The sequence below is a fragment of the Typopeltis vanoorti genome, chromosome 19, assembly GCF_054136105.1.
Source record: "Typopeltis vanoorti isolate ZY-2024b chromosome 19, IOZ_Tvanoo_1.0, whole genome shotgun sequence".
Classification (NCBI taxonomy): Eukaryota; Metazoa; Arthropoda; class Arachnida; order Uropygi; family Thelyphonidae; genus Typopeltis; species Typopeltis vanoorti.
In genome coordinates, this window is record NC_143567.1 from 65,465,370 (window position 1) to 65,490,929 (window position 25,560).

A 25,560-nucleotide genomic window follows, 5' to 3' on the forward strand; every position below is an offset into this window, starting at 1 on the left:
TCTATGATCTTATATCCTTCCTTAAATCTTGGCCTATGTTGCATATATAAAATTTTTTTTTGTTATTTCTTCATTCTTCAACTCTAAAAATTTTGGCTTATACAATTCTTACAGACACTTACCTCTAACCTTTGGCCGCTATTAGTGTGTTGCCTACGTGTGCAAAACTCTATAGACAAAGGAAATGCCTCTGGCTAGAGCCAATTTCTTTGTTAGAATACCAGTGTTAACCTTGTTTCAAATTTTGGAAAATTTATTTGTTTACGCTGTGCCACAAAATTCTATAGATAAGAGAAATTTCTTTTTCTATGAGCAAACACCTGGTATGGCACACGATCCTGTATCTTTCTCTATTTCTAAAAACAATAATCGAATATATTCTTATTTCGCACTGAAGTTGTGACTATCACCAATATATTTACGCATAGGTTCTCTTTATGAGTGGTGCATTGAGATTAGTGATCAGGCAAGTTATTTGGTTGACAAGAAAAAATTTATTCATTATTAATAAAGCAAGTTACAATTATTTTTATAGACACTAACTTAACTAATGTTGGTATGAAAGGTAAATAAGATAACTAGATGTAACATGAACATTCTAGTTCCTTTACAACATGGAATATTATCAAATACTATTAAAATGGGATGTCCTTCTAATTACTTAACACTCCTAGATAATTTTCACTCAATTACTTGTTCAAGAACTACCCGATAATGACAAACTAAGATATTTTCACACTGTACTTTTCCAAGTTTTCTGACTCAGATCAATCGTTCCCTGTTCATGGTTCAACTCCTAAAGTCCTACAATGCTTCAAAAATTACAATTCTAATTAGTCCTTTTTACGTCACAATGTAACTTTCTTTGTAAACAAAATTTGAAAAGTTCTTACTTTATCGAGGTGTCGGAATCTCACTGGCTTATACTTGCATTCATCAATTGGAATTATATGAGTCGCGTTTTCTTCATCTGGTCCCATTTCTACGAGATACATTCCTTAGGTTCTTGCTTCTGGAAGGTAGATATGTGAATACGATCACGATTCGTTGCCTACGATGTTCATGAAGCACTGCTGCCGATGTTGGTCCATGAGGTTCTGCATTTCCTTCTCGGCCTACACTGACCTTCTGCTATGCTGAGACCTATATGCACTTTCCCTGGAGTCGTCCATAATAATAATAATAAATTCTCCTTCATTCAAGATTTAACAAAGGTTTCCCCTTCCAAAAAAAAATATTTTTTTTCTAACAAAAGATTTTTTTATCATTTTGTCATTCCTGCATACCTTCTGGAGGGGACTTGAGCAATCTTTGTCTGGGTCTCAGATTGTATCTAGTTTGAATGAAGCTTCTTGTTCCATCACTAGTCTTGCATTCTTCCCCTTTTTCACCTTCCAAGGGTTGCTTATCACTATGATCTGGGTCAGCATGAATTTTATATCTGTTGTAACTTATAGAAATTGAGCTGGCAGAAAGCTATAAAATGCATCTCCCAAGATGTTATGTGGCCAGCGTGGGAGATTAGGCCACGACCCCCTCCACTACAGTGCCAAGAAGAACAAAGAAAGGCCATAAAGCACAGGGCCAGAATGGGCAATCACTGGATATGACTAAATTTCCCCAACTATATGACTACTCTGATTGAAACCATTTATGGAGACCAGTGAATGATGCAGTGGGGAAGCTTTCCCAAATAATAAGCAATACTGGAATAGCCCAAAGAAATAGCATAAATATAACAGTAATCCTCTTTTCCTCAATAGGAACATTTAATTGTCAAACACTTAAGGAAGACCTTACCATCTTACAGCAAGAACTAAAACATATTAAATGGGACATCATAGGTTTAAGTGAAGTTCGCAGGCAGGATGAACATTTAATAAAACTAAAAATTGGAGACTACCTATACTATTATGGGAAAACTAAAGGACAATACGGAGTGGGATTTCTAATTAAGAAAACAATTACACACCTTATAGAAGTATTTAATTATATAGATGAAAGAATAACTTAAATTACACTTAAAATAAACTCTAAACTTAAAATCAGGATCATCCAAATATATGCTCCCACCTCATCTCACACTGATGAAGAGATAGATGCATTCTATGACTCACTGCAGCACACGCTAGATAAAAAAAGAAATAGCAATCAAAACTTTACTATAGTAATGGGCGATTTTAATGCCAAAGTATGTCATCCCATTCACCAAATAGATGCAGTAGGGGCCATATATATATATGGCACAAGCAGCAACTCAGGAATGGCTCTTACAGAATTCTCTATCAGTAACAAGCTTTATGTTATGAATACATTTTTTAAGAAAAACCCTCAAAAGAAAATGGACATGGAGAAGTCCAAACGGAGAAATAAAAAATTAAATAGATTATATACTGTGTAATAATAAAGAAATAGTTCAAGATACTTCGGTACTAAATCAAGTAAAAACAGGAAGTGACCACAGACTGGTCAGAGCCAAAATTAAAATAAACCCCAAATTGGAAAGAATAAAATGACTAAACAACAAAAAATCAAGAAGTTTTAACTTAAACCCTATTGAAAACATGAAGAAAGATTATGAAGAAAAACTCAATCAAAACCTAGATTTAATAAATATATTTAAAGAAGAAGACATAAATAAAATAAGCAAAAACCTAATGGAAGTAATAATCTCAACAGCCAATGAACTCAAAAACAACAAACAACAAAAAGACCATAAACTTTCAGAGGAAACCCTACAACTACTAAAAAAGAGACGAAATATGAAACAAGACAAAAACTTAATTTCTAAAATAGAATATGCAGAGCTATGCAAAACAATAAGGAAAAAGATGAGAAATGAAATAAGATCTTATAACACTAAAAAAATAAAAGAAACAATCGAAAACAATAAAAATATGAAAATACTAAGAAAATATTTATTAGCTGGCAAAAGTCAAATAACTGCAATAAAAGATAAGAATGGAACTACCATAAGGAACCAAGAACAAATCCTACGCAGACTAGAAGAATTTTATAAAGAGCTCTATAGTGATCCTTCAACAGATAAATCAAATATAAATAACTCCTCTCCATCGCACATGGAATTCATCCCCCCCATTCACATGAAATAAAACGAGCATTAAAACAAATGAAAAATGGAAAATGTCCCGGTGAAGACATAATTCACATAGAATTAATTAAATGGGGAGGGAACAATATAATTCACCATGTCACAAACTTACTAAATTTATGCCTAGAAGAAGGGAAGATACCGGAAAATTGGAGAAATGCTACTCTGATATTGTTATTTAAAAAAGGGGACAAGGAAGAAGTAAAAAACTATAGACCAATTAGTATTCTCTATAATCTGTACAAAATTCTCACAAAAGTAATAACAAACAGGTTAACACCTTTTCTAGACTCAAATCAACCAGTAGAACAAGCAGGATTCTCTAAAGGCTTCAACACAGCTGATCATATTCATGCAGTAAAACAAATAATAGAAAAAGTAGAAGAAAACCAATTGCTGTTTAGCCTTCATTGATTATGAAAAAGTATTTGATTCCATCAAATAATGCAATAATCAATGCACTCCAGAATCAGGGAGTTCCTGGAGAATATATGGACCCCCTCCAGGCAATATACCTCACTGCAACAGCAACAATCCAACTTCACACGAGTAACAATAAAATATCAGTTGAAAAAGGTGTCCAACAAGGAGACACTCTATCACCCAAAATCTTTACAGCAGTCCTTCAAGAAATATTTAATAATATAAATTGGACAAACCTTGGTATAAAAATTAATAACAGAAACTTAACACATCTAAGATATGCTGATGATATCATAATTTTTGCAAACACTCCAGAAGATCTTAATATAATGATAGAAGACCTATATCATGAAAGCAGAAAAGTCGGGCTAAAGATAAACAGAGAAAAAACTAAAATCATGTTTAATCGTTTAGTAACACCAAAAAACATAATAATAGAAAACAATTTTTTGGAAAGTGTCTCTTCATATATATACTTAGGTCATCTCAGTGACCTAAACTGTGGACTCCAAAAGGAAATAAATAGGAGAAACTTTCCTGGAGTGCATTCAGAAACTTGAAAAACATTTTTCAAAACGATGATGTCCCACTCTGTTTAAAAAGGAAGACATTTAACCAGTGTATACTTCCAGTCATCTCATAAGGTTGCGAAACGTGGTCGCTAACAAGAGCACTGGCAAATAAATTAACAACTCAAAGAAAAATGGAGAGGTTGATGCTAGGCATCACATTAAAAGATAAGAAGCGAAACACCTGGATAAGAAGCCAGACTCGCATCACTGACATCATTCTTCACCACAAGCGACTAAAATGGAAATGGGCCGGACATTTTTCCAGAAGAGAAGATGAGTGATGGACCACCATACTTACGAAATGGATTCCTAAAGAAGGGAAACGAAGCCGAGGTTGTCCTAAAAGAAAGTGGAGTGATGAACTGTCAGAGTTTATTGGGGAAAGTTGGTCAACCATTGCCAAGAACAGAGAAAGGTGGAAAGAACTGGAGGAGGCCTTTGTCCAGCAGTGAACAGAAAATGGCTGAAAAGAAGAAGTAACTTGTAATCTGTTCATCCAGGACAGGATGGCCTTCCTTTTCTTGATTGTTACACTTCTTCTGCTTGTGGGAAGCATACTTCACCCCGTCAGTTTTCTGCCTTAAATTCTTCCTATGATTGTTTGTTCTGTGTGAATTCCCCCCGGGTTTTTTTTTTCTTACTTATCACAAATTTTACATCACTTTGTACCTCTATCCGATCACACCTGAATTTACTGCTGTCGAGGGCAGTGTTGTACTTCATATTTTCTGTGGCTATTCCACCTTGGTTGGCTATAGAATTTTCTAGGCCTTTCAATGATTTAATGAAATTAACCCCAATTGCTCTCGGATGATTCTCCTCTAAGCTCCCTTCTATATCACTTTGTTCATTTGATAATCTGATGCTAGATATGTGATGAGTTTTAGAGTAATTGTTCACTTTGGGGAGGGGGGGATTCCTTCTCTGAACTAATTTGATTGCTCATCGAACCTTCACTAACTCCATCAATCTGCACTACATCATCTTCGCACTGCGTTCCTTCATCATGAGAGTTCTCATCTATGTCCTTGCACTGTAATTCTTGATACTCTTTTTCTTCCCAAGAGGGCTATTTCATTTCGTGAGTAGTCGCATGAAAACTTGTGCTTTACTAGAAAATTGTTTTCAAAGAATATTTGAACGTGTGGGAGAGAAATCTTGGGTAGGACCAACAACTGATGTCAAACACACACATTAAATTCAGGTAAGTATATTTTTAAATGAATTGACTTGTTCACAATCACCCCCTTTTTTTTTTTACATAAGACATTTGACAATACAATATTCAGCAAATTTCAAATCAAGGATGTTATTATCATTTCATTTACATTCAATTTCTTTTTATTAATATACAAGTATTACATCGAGAATTTAGATACTTGTTAAATCTGAATGAAAGGTTTTGAAATGGCATTATAAATTCTTCTTCATTCAAGATTTAACATGGGTTTAGATGTCAGATCAGGTTAGTCAACTGGATTCAGGATTGGCTGTCTGATAGGTATCAGAGAGTTGTGTATGGAGGCAGAAGGTAACAAGTGGGGCCCCCCACAGGACTCAGCATTGGGACCTGTATTATTTAACCTTTATATCAATGACATTATCAGTGGATTGCAGGGGAATATTTAGTTGTTTGCAGATGATGTGAAGCTGGGAAAGGTTGTTAGTGCAGATTTGGCAGCCCTGTAAGAGGATTTGAATAAGCTAGACAGATAGCAAATCAGTAGTGGTGTCGGTTTAATGCAGCAAAATGTAAAGTCTTGAAGTTTGGGATACATTGATGGGAGACTGCATAGTTGATTGCAGGAGCTGTTTCTGGAGGAAGTAGGGGAGACAAGAGATCTGGGGGTCATGATTGATAGAAAACTGAAATTCAGGGAACATATTCGAAGGTGGTGAAGGTAACTCAGAGGATTGCTGCTTTACTTAGAAGGGAGCTGACCTACAGAGATAAAAGAATTATCATTCCATTGTATAAGACCCTGATCATACCACAGACTATTGTTCTCAGGTTTGGTCCCCAGGATTTGAAGGGGATAAATTAACTGTGGAAAGGATACATAGGTGGATAACAAAGATGGTTTCAGGACTGTACGATGATAGTTATGAGGATCAGCTGAGGGAATGTGGACTGCAGAGTTTGGTAGATAGAAGAAGGAGAGGTGATATGATTGAGACTTTTAAACTTTGAGAGGTAGTTGCAGGGTTGACACTGGGGAGGTCTTTCGCTTGGTGGAACAGCGAGAAGGAGCAATGACAAGAGCCATCCCTGGAAGTTACCAAAGGAAGCTGTGAACAAGAGGGTGAGGAGTGGTTTCTTTGCATGGAGGGTGGTTGAACATTGGAATGCATTGCCTGATAGAGTGGTGAGAGCATGAATGGTCAATAAGTTCAAGTGGCATGATTGACTTTGTGTTTTCTAGGAAGGACCTCCCACAACGAGTCTTTTGACTCTATGAAGGCCTGAATAATAATAATAAAAAACTGACCCCGCAGCACACCACTAGTGACTTTCCATTTTCAAGATGGTCCCCCCCCCCATACACACTTACTAATACCTATCCGATGGCCATTCACCTATCCAACTCACTAGTCAATCATCAAATCCCATCTGCTTCAGTTTAGTGATGTAATAATCTCTTGTAATGTGTATTCAAGATACCAAGTAATTTTATATAAACTTGGTTTTAATCCTATTTCCCAAGTAAGCAAACAGACAAGAAAGTCAAGTTTGGCCTACAAGTAGTGCAAGTCCAAGGCAACTCATGGTAGTGCCAGTCAAGGCAACTCGTGGTAAAGGTGGATAAAGCTCTGATCACTTTTCTTAGTATTTTCCCCTTAATGTAAAGCACATCCACTTGCGGAGATGTATGATGCCAAACATTAAAGGCAATGGTCACTACCCATACTGGTTTCGACCTTTATTGAGGTCTCGTCAGTGGGAGCCAGACCTGAAAATGCTAAGAATGAAGTAATGCAGAGCTCATATGTATTTTACCAAAACAAGTTGCCACAAGGTGCTTTGACCTTATAAATATAAAATCTCAGGATGAGAGATAGATGTAGAAAGTTTTTTAACTTGGGTATATTATGTATTCGAGATACCAAGTAATTTTATATAAACTTGGTTTGAATCCTATTTACCAAGTAAGCGAACAGACAAGAAAGTCAAGTTTGCGCCTACAAATAGTGCAAGTCCAAGGCAACTCGTGGTACTGCGTTACTTCATCCTTAGCATTTTCAGGTCTGGCTCCCACTGACGAGACCTCAATAAAGGTAGAAACCAGTATGGGTAGTGACCATTGCCTTTAATGTTTAGCATCATACATCTCTGCAAGGGGATGTTCTTTACATTAAGGGGGAAAATACTAAGAAAAGTGATCAGAGCTTTGTCCACCTTTATCACGAGTTGCCTTGACTGGCACTACCATGAGTTGCCTTGGACTTGCACTACTTGCAGGTGCAAACTTGACTTTCTTGTCTGTTTACTTACTTGGGAAATAGGATTAAAGCCAAGTTTATATAAAATTACTTGGTATCTTGAATACATAATATACCCAAGTTAAAAAACTTTCTACATCTCTTGTAATGTGATAATCTCTCAAAAGTCTTTGTAAAATATGCATCTCCCTTGTCCAATACCTTCATCCCCTTGTAATATTACATAAGCAAATTTGTAAAAACACACAACCTACCTTTAATAATCCACATGGGATTATTAAAGGTAGGTTGTGTGTTTTTACAAGAATATCACTATTATCAACCCATTTTTGTATCCTATCTCTCTCTCTCTCTCTCTCTCTCTCTCTCTCCAACCTCTCCATTACCTTAACTACAACTCCAGATATACAGATTGGCTTATAATTTCTTGCCTTAGCATTATCACCACCTTTGTGAAGTGGAATGATTTTGTTTCCCTTCCACTCCTTTGGGACTTATGCTGCTGCAAGACTTGCACTTGGCCAATCTTGTTAAACAGATAGTCCGAGGCTCTCGCTAACTCCTTGGAACTTTCTCTTAAGATATCGGTGATATGTCATCATGTCCTATTGCCTTATTGGCATCTAGCTTATTTAATTCAGTTAATATATACTTCATATACCTCTTGCTTGCAAATCATTAAGTCTTCTATCATTTCATTCTCTACACTTGAACTTCTGATTTCACACTGAGGATGAAACACCCTGATGAACTGATCACTGAACACCTTCACTATGGCCTCTGCAGAGGACATAGTCACCGAATCTCCCACTTTCATCCATTAAACAGCATCTTACTATAATTCTTCTTTTTTTTTTACTTGCCACAGATAAAAAAAAACTCATGAGGATTGTTTTTGACCTGATTTGTTATTCACCCTAAAATCATAGGAATAAATGAAACATGGTTTAATGAAGATGATATCCTAATGGCAATAGAAATAGAAGTATAATTTTTTTTTTTTTTTTCGAAGGATAAAAAGAGAGAGGAGTGCTGCTGATGATAACAGGGGAATTATATCCACATAAGGTAGACATGAAAGAGGGAAATTGTGGCAATGGTTTTGAGGCAGTTGATGTGAGGTGGAGGTTGACAGGAAGAGATATGCAGTATAGCATGTACAGTACAGCATGGAAATGCTGGACAAAGTAATGACTCATGTGCCGAGCAGGACGGTGCGCAATTTAAAACTTATGAATTGTTTATTTCTGAATTTCTATTTAATGATTTCAGACTGGGGTTAACTGCAGAGAGTGAACTCTTGGATAAGGGGGGGGGGAACTACTGTAATCTGCATCCCAACATTGCCTACCCAATTTCAAGACCTTGAAAAGTCTTCCTCCATAAGTAACCAGCTGATACCTGTCTGACAACCAGTCAGCTATCCAACTCACTAATCTGTTAGTTTTTCATGTGGAAGTCCATCAAAGACCCATGAAATATCCAAGTGCATCACTGTATATGCATCTCCCTTATCCAATGAATTTGTTACTTTATTATAACACTTAAGCAGGATACTAAAGCATAACCTCAACCCCCCCTTGCAAACCCATGCTGACCATCATAAAGAATACTACTATTCTCAACCTATTTCTGAAACCTGGTCCTCACCAAATTCCCTAACACTTTAACAACAATTTCAGACATACAAATTGGCATATAATTTGTAGCATCAGTCTTATCTTCCACTTTATAGAGTGTAAAAAATTTTTCCCACCGTCCACTTCTTTGGAACTTGCGCTGTTGCATGACTTGTGTTAAACTGGTGTGCCCAAGTTGCTGTTAATTACCTAGAGCATTCCTTCACAACATGCAGTAATATACTGTCAAGTCCTACTGCCTTATTAATATCAAGTTTACTTAATTCCTCATATACCTACTGCTCATTCACCATCAGTCCCCTCCTTCTCCATATCCTCCATAAAGGGTATGGAGGAAGATATTCTCCATATCCTCCTCCATACCCTTTACACTGTAGCTTCTCATGATGTTGCCTTCATGAGAATGACATACACTGATAAACTTTGAAAACTTAGCCATATCCTTTTCATCAGTTATTAATCTGCCAGTGTCATTTACTATGATCATCCTCCCAGAGTTATTTTTCCTGCTACTTTGCCACTGCTATCTTTGTCAACGGATTCACCTTTTTAACTTGTTCTTTGTACTCTGCATGCAACTGATTATTACTAACAATCATCTTGTGTTGCCTCTACAGTGTCTTCTTTCAGATTTCAAGCGTGATCCTTTTTTTCATCCATTTATACCATTTATCCTTTTCTTCTTTGAAAATACACTCAAACATTACTGCTGTTAAATATCTCTCCATCAGTGCCCAAGCAGATCTGTCTCCTTTACACACAGCTCCCCTTTTCATGCTATAGCTCCCAGTTATCTCCTAACCTTTACATAATCACTTTCTGTATAGTTTCACGTACCCTTTCTTCACAGAGGTTCTCATATGACTGGTGACAACTCAGATGATGACTTTATGGGCATTCTGTTGCCCTCCCTAGTACCTTCTATTTCCATCTTTCACACTTATCCTCTTCATTTCTGCATTTCACAATCACATCCTCTGATGATAAAACCAGATCTAAGTCTCTTAACCTTTGTGTGCCCTCTGTTATGTATTGCCTAAGATTTTTGTCCCTTAAGAACTCGACAAATTCATTCTCCTTTTTCCCTGACATGATGAAGAGCAGAGAGAGAGAGAACTAGAGGTAACCCCTGCAAGTTATGTAAGAGTGAAATTAGTAAGCAGGTGAGGACTAGCTTTTTTTTTTTTGCTTGGAGAGCAATGAATGACTGTAATAGACTGCCAGAGGTAGATGTGAGTGCTCTGACAGTGAATGAATTTAAGGCAAAGTATGAAAGGCGCTGTATGAATAATGGGTAATATATGCCTCTCGCAATGAGTTTTCTGGCTCCATGGAGATATGCCTGTGTAGTAGTAGTAATAATAATATCATCTTGTCTCTCCCTGCTATAAACTGACCTTTTATATGCCAATTCATTGCTCTTTCTGTTTCTTGTCTATAGGCATCAGTTAATGCTGCAGTGCTGGAGTTATAACTCTGAAGACCGTCCTACATTTTCTTACTGCCAAAATATTTTGGAGGATTTATTGGAAAAATTTGCTTCATCTGAAGTTTCCTTGACTACAGTACACAATCACAATTATTTGGGTCAAGCTTATAGTGGTAGGTATAATTTTATTTATTGTGTACATTCTTAAAAAATACTTGCAAATGTAAATAACCAATTCTTTTTGCTTTCTTATAAAAGTTGTACTGCATTTTGATTTTATATTTTATATAAAATGGGGAAAAAATATAAATTATTACATATTAGTTGGTAGTAGTAATCTGTCCATAGAAGTAGAAAATTTGTTGAATTTTTGGATTCCTACTTCTGTGCAAGTGAAAAATTATCAGTGGCATATTAATCAGGTTTCCCTCCCATTAATGTAATTATTCCAGTTTTACCCAAAGTACCAGAAAAAAAAAGTGTCTACACAATTCAGACCATTTCCATAGATCATATTATGATTAGTATCTAACTGAAAATTCAACATTAGTCATCAGCAAAAAAATTCTACAAAACAATGTAGAAATCAACTGTGAGGAAGCAAATTTAAATTTAAGTTATTTTATTATTGTTATTATGTGACACCTCCAGGGGAGTCCAAAGACTCATAGAGGGAGGGCACCTACTCTACACCTCTCCATCTCCACCACCCAAATCAACGAACCACAACTACCTTTCATCTACACCAATGCCATCTACCACTGACCACCACCACCACTACTAGTATTTTCACAGACAATCACAAACATCCATGCCCATGGCAGGATTTGAACCTGCAGCCTTTTGGCTGGAGAGTGGATATGCTAATCACTTGGCCAACCAGGCTGGCTTATAGATAAGTGTTCTCTGAAATTCTATTATGTTTAGACCTTATATTGGGAGCACTAATGATCCTATATTGGATCACTATATGCTACAAAAAGACCATATATATATATAAAAGGTTACCACTATTACAACTTGCAGCTCACCCTTCTAAAATCAAATGTTATAATCTCTAGCAAGATTATATCAGATCAGTTTCTTATGGAATATTTAACCATTAAAGAATGACTAACCATGTGTGGTAAAAAGTCTCTCTCAAATTTCTATACATTATCACTTATTAGTTTAGTTATGTCCAGAAAATTCCCTAATGTCAAAAACGAAAAAAAAGACGATATAAAAAAATTAGTTGGAATGTGGCCTTACACTGGGAACAGAGTAAGTATTAGTTATGTGAATTCAGCGGTAGGGTAGTATTTGAAAAGCTGTGCATATCTTATTCTCAGCTGTAAGTCACATCCTCATATTTCACTCTAATATATAAAAATTATTATCATCATAAAATTTCTGATATGTACTCTTCAGGTAGTATACAGAATACTGTGAGAGATGCACAAAAAGTTTACATTATTGTCAGATTTCCTCCATATTAGTCTTCTATCTGTCAGGAATCTCCAATATTGTCAGAGCTTATAAGGATTAATCAACCCATTCCATCAAAGTTTTTAGAATATATCTGCACAGTGAAGTGTGGGTCTATGAATAATAAATAATTTAGTGACCAACGCAACCAAATATACAGTTGGATGCTGCTATAGGCCAGGGAGTACAGGGGGAGATATTGAATTCATGCATCAGCAACTTAGTGCAATGAGTGAAGGCTTAGTGATTATTATGGGGGATTTTAATTATGGTGATATCAATTGGAAGGAGGAAATATCACGTAGCAAAAAGGAAATGGAGTTCATACATCTGCTACGAGATAATTACTTGAAACAGCACGTAACTGAAGGGACACGTGGTGTGAGAGTGTTGGACCTGGTTATTGGTTCAGAGGTTATGTGCATAAGTAAGGTGACCTCGTTACCTCCAGTTGGTGAAAGCGATCATGTGGTATTGACTTGGGAGGTTGCAAAATCTGTGGATTTTTCTATTAAGAAGGGGTATGTACGAAACTACAGGTTAGGCAATTATAACAAGCTTCGGAGTGAGCTTGCAGCCATCCCATGGCAGAACATATTGCAAGGGAAAGATGTTAGCAGTGCTTGGGATAAAATCAGTGGGTATCTGAGGAAAGCAATATCAGATTGTGTCCCCATGGTCAGGAGGTCAAACAAGGCAGGCATTAGATGGATGAGCAGTAGTATCAAGCTTGAACTACAAAAAAAGAAAATGTTATGGAGAATTTACAAGGAGAAGGGCGATCAGGACACCCATGAGCAGTACAAGGCTCAAGCTAGGAAGGTTACCAGCATAGTAAGAAAAGCTAAATCAGATTATGAGAAGACCTTAGCCAAAGAGATCAAGGGTAATCCCAAAGAGTTCTTCCGCTATGTGGCAAGTAAGAGGAAGAATGACTTCGGAAGGATAACCTTAGTGGGCGCTGATGGTATTGAGGTGACAAAATCAGATGTAATAGTCGAGTTACTGAGTGATCACTTCTCAAAAGTCTATCACCCAAGTGAGGATATCTCTATACCTATAGCAATACCTAATGTGAGAATTGAAGCTAAAGAATCAGAGGTATTAAATATATTGCGAAACTTAAATGCAAACACTGCGGTAGGCTTAGATGGAATATCAGCTCGGGTGTTGCGTGAATGTGCAAATGAATTGTCAACCCCTCTTACCTGGATATTTAATTTAAGTTTGAACTCTGGTATGGTCCCTAGGGAGTGGAAGTTAGGCAAAGTGGTTCCTTTGCATAAGGGTGGCTCTAAAACTGCAGTATTGAATTACAGACCAATCACCATCTCAGGAGTAGTGGTAAAAGTATTGGAAAAGTTGGTTAAAGACAAAATTCAAGAATGGGTGGATCAGGATATGATACTCTATAGAGGCCAACATGGTTTTGTTAAAGGTAGATCCTGCCTTAGCAATCTATTAACTATCCAAAATAGAATAACATCAGAGTTGGACAAAGGAACTGGCTACACAGTGGTACTTCTGGATTTTGCTAAGGCTTTTGACAGGATACCCCATAGAACACTGTTACGCAAATTGGAGCAGATGGGAATGGATATTAAATTGGTGATATGGATAGGAGAATGGCTCAGGGAGAGATACCATAAGGTGGTGTATGGAGGAGCCGAGTCCAGAATGAGGCAGGTGACCAGTGGTGTGCCTCAGGGCTCTGTGCTTGGGCCAATGTTGTTTAATTTGTATATAAATGATATAGGAAACGGCTTAAAGGGAGATATTCAGTTGTTTGCTGATGATGCAAAGTTGTGTAGTGCAATAAAAAATCAAGCTGATGTTGAAAGTTTGCAGGAGGATTTAAATAAGCTGGTAAAATGGGCAAAAGAAAATGGATGTCAGTTCAATGTGGAAAAGTGTAAAGTCTTGCATTTTGGGATTAAAAGATTACCAGCTGTGTACTACATAGATGGAAAGGTACTCCAAGAGATTGATGAGGCTAGGGACTTAGGGGTATTGGTAGATAAGGAGATGAAGTTCAGAGGACACATTGCTAAGGTGTCCAAGATTGCACATAGGATTACTTGGTTGTTGAGGAACACACTGACATCCAGAGATAAAGAGGTTATTATTCCCCTTTATAAAGCATTGATACTTCCACATTTGGATTACTGTGCTCAGGTCTGGTCACCTGGATTCCTTGGAGATGAGGAGGCTGTGGAGAGGGTTCAGAGAAGAGTGACCAAGTTGGTGAGTGATATAAAAAATGCTCCCTACATTGATAGATTGAGAGCTTGTGGATTGCAGAGATTGGCTGATAGGCGAAGAAGAGGGGATATGATAGAAACATTCAAATTACTAAAAGGTTTTTATAGGATTGATGCAGGGGAAATGTTTCAGCTGTGTGATAGTGATGGAAGAACAAGAGGTCATCTCTGGAAATTAAAGAAGAGTGTGGTTAACAAAGGTGTCAGAACAAGGTTTTTTGCCTGGAGGGTGGTGAATGAGTGGAATTCATTGCCTGACTTTGTTGTGAGCTCTTCATCTGTAAATGAATTCAAGAAGAGATATGACAGATATTGTTTTGCTAGTTTGGGTCTCCCGCGATGAGTCTACTGACTCCATGGAGATACCCGTAATAATAATAATAATAATAATAATAATAAATCAGGAATTAAGGGAAGGCACTTCTAACTACATTAATCTTCCTCTAGATATTTTTCATGTCATTCTGACATCAAACACCAGTTTCACTAACTTTCCCTCCCATCTCTCCAAAAAATTCTGAGTGATATACAAGATCAATCTGAATCTCATCGACTGAATAGTAATAACTCCAGTATTGAGCCCTATGAAACCTGCCTTTAACCTTTCTCTTTCATGCTGATTCTATATATGCAACTTTTTGATTAAATTAAACTTGCCAAGAAATTATATTCTTTTTTTAATTCTTTATCCAAGCATAATAAAACAAAGCTTGCAATATGAAGTATCTTCTTCACTAGGTTACTTGTGTATAGAGGCTGATGACTCGAAATCATTTGCCTTAGTATCCCATAATGCAAAGCCTACTTCCTTTTTGACATGTATAATTCTATACATGTCTAAAAGGAAGAGCCATTACCCAGACTAAAAACTGAGTGATTTACAGGATTACTAAATTTTACTGAGTGATAGAAAATAATCTCTACTAAACTCATTTCTCCAGGACAGGAAATTAAAACTCAGAAGTGACTCCTCAGTAATAGGCAAAAACTTTCTATACAGCAGACTGCTCTACTTCCTAGGAAGCAAGCATACCATCAGTGGGATCTGGACCCAGAGATACTAAGATTAAATTAATGCAGAAGTCATATACAGTGGAACCTCAGTTGTCGAACTTAATTCGTTCCCGAAGGCTGTTCGGAAACTGAATTGTTCGAAAACTGAAACCATTTTCCCATAAAAATTAATGTAAAATGGATTAATCTGTTCCCGAACCCCAGATGATTGTTTATTTAAACCTTTATAACAGTACTTCATGCATAAGATCGTATACAAACATAATGAAAATGCATAAAATCTTACATAAAAAGAATAAACACAATAAATAGATAAAATATAGACGAAAATTGATCGCCTCTTTATTTTTGAGTATTGTACAGATTGTTGATTTCGCCATACCAAACTGCATAGCAAGATCCGAGACACGAATGCCATTTTCATGTTTGGATATGATTTCTTTTTTTATCTCTATCGTGGTTCTAACAACTTTTCTTTTTGCTTTGCTGCTATCACTGTTCTTCTGCAGCCCCATGGTGGCTTAATTAATAATAATTTATGAAAAAAACAACAACAAAACACAAAGAAAATCAAGAAAACTCACTGCAAATTCGAGCAGGTGTCAGCACTGAATGAAGGCTGCCACATAACTGACACTTTCCCACCTTACAGCTCAGCATGTGGTTGCCTGTTCGGGAACCGAAATTCTGTTCGGAAACCGGGGTGTTTTTTGTTTGGAAAATATGTTCGGGAACCGAATTGTTCAAGAACAGAGGCGTTCAACAACCGAGGTTTTACTGTACTTCCCATATGCAAGTAGTAAAAAGGTGTATTACCTTATTATTATGCATACCTGAAAGGAAGTGTACTTTGCATTATGGGATACCAAAACAAGTGATGAGTCATCAACCTCTGTACATAAGTATCCTAGTTGTGGAGATACTTTACATGCAGACTTTGTTTGCTTACCTTGGATAAACGATTAAACAAGAATATAATTTCTTGGCAAGTTTTAATTTAATTTGTAACCTAGTGGGAAAAACTTTTTACAACTTTTTGATATCTTCCAAGCAGCCAGTCCAAATTTAGTCTACCAGCCTAATTATCCAAACCCATTCACTGCAGCTGAAATCACTTTATTAACAAACTAGCCAGTAAATGATTTATGGAAGCATTTCTAGGTAAGTTTGAGGTCCTGCAGCAATTTTATATCAGTTAATTTACTGATATTTCGATTATATAATCAAAATGAAGTCTAAAGCGGTATAACTAATCTGAGACTTCTTTAACTGAACTAATGTCTTCTTTATCTTATATTGATTCTCCTCTACCTCCCTGCTTTGCATGCAGTATCTCTCACATGGACAGTGTACTGGTTGGAGAACAGACTTCCTCTATCTGAGATAGCTTGAAAATTCTTCTTATCACTGACTTATTATTATTACGGGTATCTCCATGGAGTCAGTAGACTCATCGCGGGAGAGCCAAACTAGCAAAACAATATCTGTCATATCTCTTCTTGAATTCATTTACAGATGACGAACTCACAACTAAGTCAGGCTATGAATTCCACTCATTCACCACCCTCCAGGCAAAAAACCTTGTTCTCACACCCTTGTTAACCACACTCCTCTTTAATATCCAGGGATGATGTCTCGTTTTTCCATCACTATCACACAGCTGAAACATTTCCCCTGCATCAATCATATAAAAACCTTTCAGTAATTTAAATGTTTCTATCATATCCCCTCTTCTCCGCCTATCAACCAACCTCTGCAATCCACAAGCTCTCAATCTATCAATGTAGGGAGCATTTTTTACATCACTCACCAACTTAGTCACTCTTCTCTGAACCCTCTCGACAGCCTCCTCATCTCCAAGAAATCCAGGTGACCAGACCTGAGCACAGTAATCCAAATGTGGAAGTATCAACGCTTTATAAAGGGGAATTATAACCTCTTTATCTCTGGATGTTAGTGTGTTCCTCAATAACCAAGTAATCCTATGTGCAATCTTGGACACCTTAGCAATGTGTCCCCTGAACTTCATCTCCTTATCTACCAACACCCCTAAGTCCCTAGCCTCATCAATCTCTTGGAGTACTGTTCCATCAATGTAGTACACAGCTGGTAATCTTTTAATTCCAAAATGCATAACTTTACACTTTTCCACATTGAACTGGCATCCATTTCCTTTTGCCCATTCTACCAGCTTATTTAAATCATCCTGCAAACTTTCAACATCAGCTTGATTTTGTTATTGCACTACCCAACTTTGCATCATCAGCAAACAACTGAATATCTCCCTTTAAGCCATTTCCTGTATCATTTATATACAAATTAAACAACAATGGCCCAAGCACAGAGCCCTGAGGCACACCACTAGTCACCTGCCTCATCCATACACCACCTTCTGGTATCTCTCTCCGAGCCATTCTCCTATCCATATCACCAATTTAGTATCCATTCCCATCTGCTCCAATTTGCATAACAGTGTTCCATGGGGTATCCTGTCAAAGGCCTTAGCAAAATCCAGAAGTACCACTGTGTAGCCAGTTCCTTTGTCCTGCTCAGATGTCATTCTATTATAAAAAGTTAATAGATTGCTAAGGCAGGAATAACCTTTAACAAAATTTATCACAGGTTTGAGCCTTAGTCTTTTTTGTTGATAAAGTGGTGAGCAGAAAACCACTCATTTACAGAAGGATCAATGGTATTTGGAATATGTACCTATTTAAAACTCAAACTACACACACACACACACACACACATATATATATATATATGCGTATTTTTTACTTTACCTTGCTTCCTTAGTTTTGAACCATCAGTATATTAACAAAATGGTATTTGTCAAGTTACTCCTTGATGATCCATCATTTAGAAAGCTTCATAGTAGAAAATTATGTATATAAGATAGTATATATATATATATAGGATAAAATTCCTTTCTTATGAACTGTTTGTGAACAGAATGGTAATTTATAGCTTAGTAAGGCTTTTCTGCCATTAGCATCATTAATTACATTAATTATATCAATGTAGCAGAAATTTTGAAGTCATAAATATGTGGATTACAACTAGAAGATATCTGTTAGCAAAATACGTGTTTATCTAATTGATCTCACTACTCATAGACTCTTTATTACATTTTTCTTTAAGAAAGTTACATCCTTTTTTTCTCTTTTCAGTATTCTTTTAGCCTATCTATAAAAGTAACTTAGTTAAATATCTCTTTCACATAATCTTTTTATTATTTTATTTTAAAACTTGAATGCTTGTAAAGCTTGTTTCTAATATAGCAAATCTTCAACCTTTGTATGCCACACCCATAGAGTGCATGGGCGAACTAGTTTCCTTGCCATGTTATGACAATCTAGGCTATCATGGAGATGAACCATCACAACAACAGCAACAGGGATCAGGTAGCTGCAGGAGAATTACATTTTTAATGCATGTTGATTTTCTTCTGCACATTAATTATATTTCTAAGATGCACATACTTTTTTGCCTATGAAAGCAAGCACAGCCTTCTAATCTTTGTTTAAAGCAGTATTATTACAGTTTAGTTTAGATGAAAACTTTTATTTACATATTTATTGAGTAATTAGCCTGGCTCAAAATAACATACTTTTGAAATATTGGAGTGGAGCTGCACATAGCCACATTGAGAATGGAAGTTAGATTATATAGATTATATAGATTATATAGAGAATGATTGTTTAATACTAATATTCTAATAATATAATTTTTAATAGTGTTTAATTCCTTAGCACACACACACACATCCTGGCATCTGTCATTTGCACTTTTATTATTATCATTCTTATGTATGCTCCTCCAGGCAGTCCTCATCAAGGAAGGACTATTTCAGTCACTCATATTTAAATACCTATTATATCTCTTCTTGAACACACTCATTGAAGATTCATTCACAACATCCAGTAGCATTCCATTCCACACACTTGCTGTGAAAAGTAACTGGACTTCCTAGATATGGCCTTTGATGGTTTTCAGAGGTGAATATGAATATTTCTGTGTTTTGAGGAATTCTTCAGTCAACCATTATGACCCAACAAGTTTCATAAATTGTCAGACTTACATCATCAAGGGTACCAAAACCTATATAAAAAATACTAGAAAAAACTAACTACACATAGTAGATGTTATCAGAACTTCACAATTAGTACGTACAAACAAGTGACCTGAAAAATTGTATTAATCACTCTATACATGTTGGAGCAATGCTAATTGTTGCTGTGACATTTTGTGGCATGGCATGTGTCACATCCCAGGATAATCATAATCACAGTCATATCCGTGACTGTTAGATTTTTGATGAAAGAAAACCAAACTTGGTGTAGGATTAAGCCTGGTTTTTATTACATTGTGTGGTGATCCAGAGCATTTCTGAGGCTACTTTAAACTTTCTTGCAAAACAGTTATGATCGACATATGGCATTTCTGTTTCTTGCAAACAACTTGGTGGTCTGTGTTTGTTGTATGGAATGCTAATCCTGATTTATACTGTAATGTTTTAATCATGTCTATCTTTTGTAATGGATGTGGTGTGAAGCAGCATGTAAAAAATTTTTCATTTGCAGTAGGTTTTCTGTATGCCGAAAAGATCAATCTTTTTTCTTCTTTGTTCAGGGAGAACCCATGGCACATTCTAGTGTTCTGGTGATAGAGGGAACCCACACGCCCCCACCCTCCCAATCACCAGACCTAGAAAATCTCTTTATGAAAAATTTTGAAAAGAACACTATTGAAAATTATCACAGAAAAACCTAAAATTTAATTGGGTTATATTGGTGACATTTTTATTGTTTGATCAGGAACAATGAATGGACAATTTAACTCCATTTAAAGATTATCTGAACAGCCTGCACTCCAACATAAAATTCACTCTTCTTGAACTGGAAAATGAAAGATCACAAAAAAATTACCTTTCCTTGAATCCTTCTCTTTGGTAAATAAACAAGAAAAAAGATTGATCTTTTCAGTGCACACAGTGTAAAAAAAAACCAACAGTGACTGGAAGATTTTTACATGTTGCTTCACAACACCATTCATTATGAAAGATAGGCATGATTAAAACATCACAAGAGTGCATCAAAAAAACAGAGTGAAGAACTCACAATCTCTTGCTCTCGATGGGTATGAATCAAAGACAATTAACAAAATCCTTAATATGCCTCCTGCAACTCCTTCACATATAAAAACAAGATTTTAAGAATGCAATTACATTACTTTACATCAAGAATGTTACAGAGTTGCAACATTAAGGTGTCTTTCTTACCAATCTTGAGGTTCTTACATCCACCAAAATCTCTACATTTTCCATTGAAAAAAAAGCAGGAGTTTATGAAACTTACTGCTCTTGTGGCATTTGCTATGTAGGTCACATGGGAAGGTCTGGGGAGATTCACATATCCGAACACATAAAAGATGTTGAAAAACAAAGAGAGCAAAAATCAGGATTACCCTTTTATACAACCAACATGGGCCACCAAAGTTTATTTTTCACTTGGTTAGACTATAATAAATTTAGTATAATCCTTTATCCAAGTGTGAGCAAACAAAGTTTGCACCTAAAAATATCTTCAGGACTGAGGTAAGGTAGTACAACACCGGGCAACTCGTAGCAAAGGTGGGCCAAGCTAACATCACTCCTATCTCAGTATCTCCAATAATGCAAAAGACATCTCCTTGCGGATATGTATAATGTTATGCATTAAGGTTTCGACCTTTATTGAGGTCTCGTCAGTGGAAGCCAGGCCCAAAAGTGAAGATACCAAGGCAGAAGCAATGGAGAGGTTATCCTCTGACAAGACCTCAATAAAGGTCGAAACCAGTCTGGGTAGTGGCCCTTCCTTTAATGCATAACATTATACATATCCACAAGGAGATGTGTTTTGCATTATGGGAGATACTGAGATAGGAGTGATGTTAGCTTGGTCCACCTTTGCTACGAGTTGCCCAGTGTTGTACTACCTTACCTCAGTCCTGAAGATATTTTTAGGCGCAAACTTTGTTTGCTCACACTTGGATTGGATAAAGGATTAAGCTAAATTTATTATGGGCCACCAAGTTTGACAAGAAGCAGAAATGCCACATATTTATCATAATTGTTTTACAAGAAAGTTTCAAGAAGCCTTAGAAATGCTCTGGAATCCCCACACAGTGTAATAAAAACCAAGGGTCTGATTTCATCAATAAAATCTAACAACTATGAACCTGGGATATGACTTGCATCATGCCACAGAATGTGACAGCAACAACTAGCATCATTCCAGTGTGTTGGAGTAATTAATACAATGCTTTTTTCCGTTACTCGTTTGTTTTTACTAAATGGAAAGTTCTGATAACATTTTAATATTTGATTTTTTTTTGTGTATTTTTATATAGATTTTGGTATCCTTGATTATATGTCTGATGACTTATGAATTTTTTTGGATTATATTGTTTATTTTATTAAACCTGTTATATGTTTCAAAACATGCAGTCTCAGTACCAAAAGTTAACTGACGTTTTCAGAGATGATACTGAGCATTTATGTGCAGTTACTTTTAAATGTTTACTTTCTTGTGCTTTTAAGCTGATGATGTTATACTACATGTATAGGGAAATATTTCTATATGTACACAAGTTAATTATTAAACTACTGTCTATTCTTACTGTGGTTACCGTCTAACTATTTCAGCATGTAACTGTAAAATTGCACTAATTTTTAAAAATATTGCACTAATATTGTTATTATGCTTATAAATTTTAATTAGTTTTGACTGCAGAAATGTTATAGTAAACCCATGTTTTTTCCATTTTATATTATACTTTTATTTAATAATGTAGACTATTAGGAGCTTGTTTGTTTTGGTATAAATTAAAGATGTCAAGAAATTATATTCCTGGTTGAATCCTTTATCCAAGTGTAAGCAAAGAAAGATGGCATATGAAGCAACTTCACGAATGGGCTACTTGTATATAGAAGCTAATGACTTCACATCACTTGCCTTAATATCCCATAATGCAAAGCACATATCCTTATGCACATGTATGATATGATGCTATGCATTATGGGAAGGATAACTACCCAGATCAGTTTCAACCTTTATTGAGATCTCATCAGTGGGAGCCAGACCCAGAAGTGATACCAAGGTTGAAGTAATGCAGAAGTCATATTACCATATACAAGAAGTCCAAAGGTGTTACACCTTATTACTAAAATACTCTGGATCAGAGATAGATGTTGAAAGTTTTTTCACTTGGTAATCTAGTCGTGAAGTTACTTCATATTCAAACTTTGTTTACTTACGCTTGGATAAAGGATTAAACCAAGAATATAATTTCTTGGCATCTTTAATTTATAGTATAACCAAGTGAAAAAAATTTTCAACTTCTTTGTTTTGAGGAGGGAGCGATATTAAAATAAATTATTAAATATTTTAGTATTTTATATGTACCAGGTGTTCATTTTACTGCATGTGCATGTTAACACTTATTGTAAGTTGAGAAGCATGTCTTCAGCAGTTGATATTATCAGTTGCAAAAGATTGTTCTTTGAGATCTTTATAGCCACTTTCATAATCTTGTAAAAAAAACCATCTATAAACAAATAATCAAAATCAGATTATGAGAGGAAATTAGCTTGGTAGGACAAAAGAAATCCCAGAGTTTTGTGGTGAATGACTATTGAATGATAAAATTAATGAATGCAAATAGTATGGGAATGACAGAAGTAGGGAGAAAAAAAAAAGATGAATGAGTGATAATTTGAAACAGTGTATCATCCTGGTGGAGATCCATGTTATGATAGAAATAGGTGTTGATATGGAGGGTTATTAGCCGAAGGTGCTCAGGATATTACAAAATCTTCACATGAATACAGCTATGGGATGATAGGATATCATCCAGTGTATTAAGAGATAGTGCATAGTCACTGGCAGCATCCCTGAACAGGCTGTGAAACTCTCAGAACTGTTGCCATTGGGGCTGCTTAAAGGTCAAAACTAGATAACTGAGAGAAGATCACATAACCTTTAAAGAATGCAGAGACCAAGATCTGATGAACCAGGGTTAGAGAGAGAGATGCCAGGACGGAAGGTAAGTAGGGAGAACAAAGAAAGAAAGTGAGAGCGTGAGGTGCAGGTGAGCAAGGAAGAAACAGAGTGGTAAGATGCGTGATGTATGGAGACTCGATGATCTGTGGTGTGCAAGATAGAATGCCTGAGGAATGTTTGCCTGGAGAAACAATAGAACGTGTGTTTATGGCAATTAAATAGGATAAAAGGATGGATGAAATGACTGTGATGGTGGGCATGAATGACTTGAGAGGCAGTGTGAATTGGGTGTCAAGAAATCTGAGGTTTATGCTTGAGGTTGTATGGAAGAAGCCTCAGAGAAGGAAGATAGTGTGTGTTCCCCCAGATATGATGAAGAGCATTAATAATGAATGGTATGATAGCCAGAATGTGTCAAAAGAGAGGCTTGGAGGACATTTTTAGGACAGAAAGGAACTGTATGCAATAGACTACTTGTATTTGAATGAGGAAGGATGTAGGCATCTGGAGAGATTGTTGTTCTCTGAACGAGTCGGTGTGTCAATGCAGGGAAACTAGAATTATCAGGCTGGATGGTAGCAGTGGTGACCTCTTGTGGGAATAGGTGCTTGGGAGAAGGTGGAATAAATCTGGTAATGCTGAATCCAGTGGACTCTGGAGGGGATAATGATAGGTATAGAACAGTGACAGTTTTATTCTTTATACTAATGCTATGAGTATTCAGAATAAAGGAGATGAATTGGTGGTGCTGATAGCATCAGCCGGTCCAAAAATTATTGGGATCGCTGAGAAATAGTTGATGGAAGATGATATGCTAAGGAATAGAAGTAGCAGGGTAAAGCATTTTTCAACAGGATAGGAAGAGAAAAGGTGGTCGAGTACTGCTTATGATAAATGATGACTTATGTCCTCTCATAATGGAAGATTTGGAGGGCAATGGCAATAATGGTTTTGAAAGTATATGGTGTGAGGTAGGGATGGGCATGACAAGATATTTAGTTGGGTGTTACTACAAGCCAGGGGGAGTACAGAGGGTGAGGAGCAGGAGATGTTTAGGCAGTTGAACTTAGCAAGTGCACAAAGAATGATTGTTATGGGAGATTATAACTACAGTAACATAAATTGGGAAGAGAAAACTGCATGTAGTAATAAACGAATGGAATTTCTAGAATTCTTGAGGGATGAATGTCTTAAGCAACATGTAGTAGAAGGACCTCAAGGTTCAAGAGTTTTGGATTTGGTCATAGCATCAAAAGAGCTGATTATAACTGAGATGGCATCTCTGCCCCCAGTTGGAGAGAGTGACCATGTGGTTTTGACTTGGAAGATGAATAGACATGCAGTACCACGAGTGAAGAAGAAGAGGATGACACAATTTTGTGTAAAATAGTAAACAAGCAACATCAAACAGGAAATGCAGGTTAAAAAGAGGTTATGGAAGAGATATAAAGAGAGGAGAGGAGTAGAGAGCAGATGCATGAAGAATGTATCAGACTCAGGCCAGAAGAGTGACTAGTATGGTAAGGAAGGCAAAACTGGAATATGAGAAGAGATTAGCCCCGAGATCCAAAGAAAATCCTAAGGAATTTTTTAGCTATATGACCATTAGGAGGAGAAATTATCATGAGAGTATAATAAATTTAGTTTAATCCTTTATCCAAGTGTGAGCAAACAAAGTTTGCGCCTGAAAATATCTTCAGGACTGGGGTAAGGTAGTACAACACCGGGAAACTACTTTTCAGGCGCAAACTTTGTTTGTTCACACTTGGATAAAGGATTAAACTAAATTTATTATAGTCTAACCAAGTGAAAAATAAACTTTCAACATCTTTCTTTAAATCCAGAGTAATTTAATAAAAAGTTGGCACACCGTTTGGCAACTCCTATAGGTAAAGATGACCTGCCATTGCTTCTGCCTGGTATCTCCACCTCTGGGCCTGGCTCCCACTGAAGAGACCTCAATAAAGGTCGAAACTAGTCTGGGTAGTGGCCCTTCCCTTAATGCATAACGTTGTACATATCCGTAAGGATATGTGTTTTGCATTATGGGAGATACTGAGATAGAAGTGATGTTAGCTTGCTCCACCTTTGCTGCGGGTTGCCCGGTGTTGTACTACCTTACCCCAGTCCTGAAGATATTTTCAGGCACAAACTTTGTT

At 36.4% G+C, this 25,560-nt stretch overlaps 1 protein-coding gene across 1 annotated transcript in view; it reads left to right on the plus strand.

The window, feature by feature from the left end:
• The window catches only part of LOC150096198 (proto-oncogene tyrosine-protein kinase ROS-like), a 481,253-nt gene that overhangs the window by 416,073 nt on the left and 39,620 nt on the right, over positions 1-25,560 (plus strand). The window contains exons 37-38 of the mRNA XM_090409003.1: positions 10,630-10,790; positions 18,641-18,763. Coding sequence (XP_090265129.1) covers positions 10,630-10,790; positions 18,641-18,763 — 284 coding nt within the window. The remainder of the gene's footprint in view (positions 1-10,629; positions 10,791-18,640; positions 18,764-25,560) is intronic.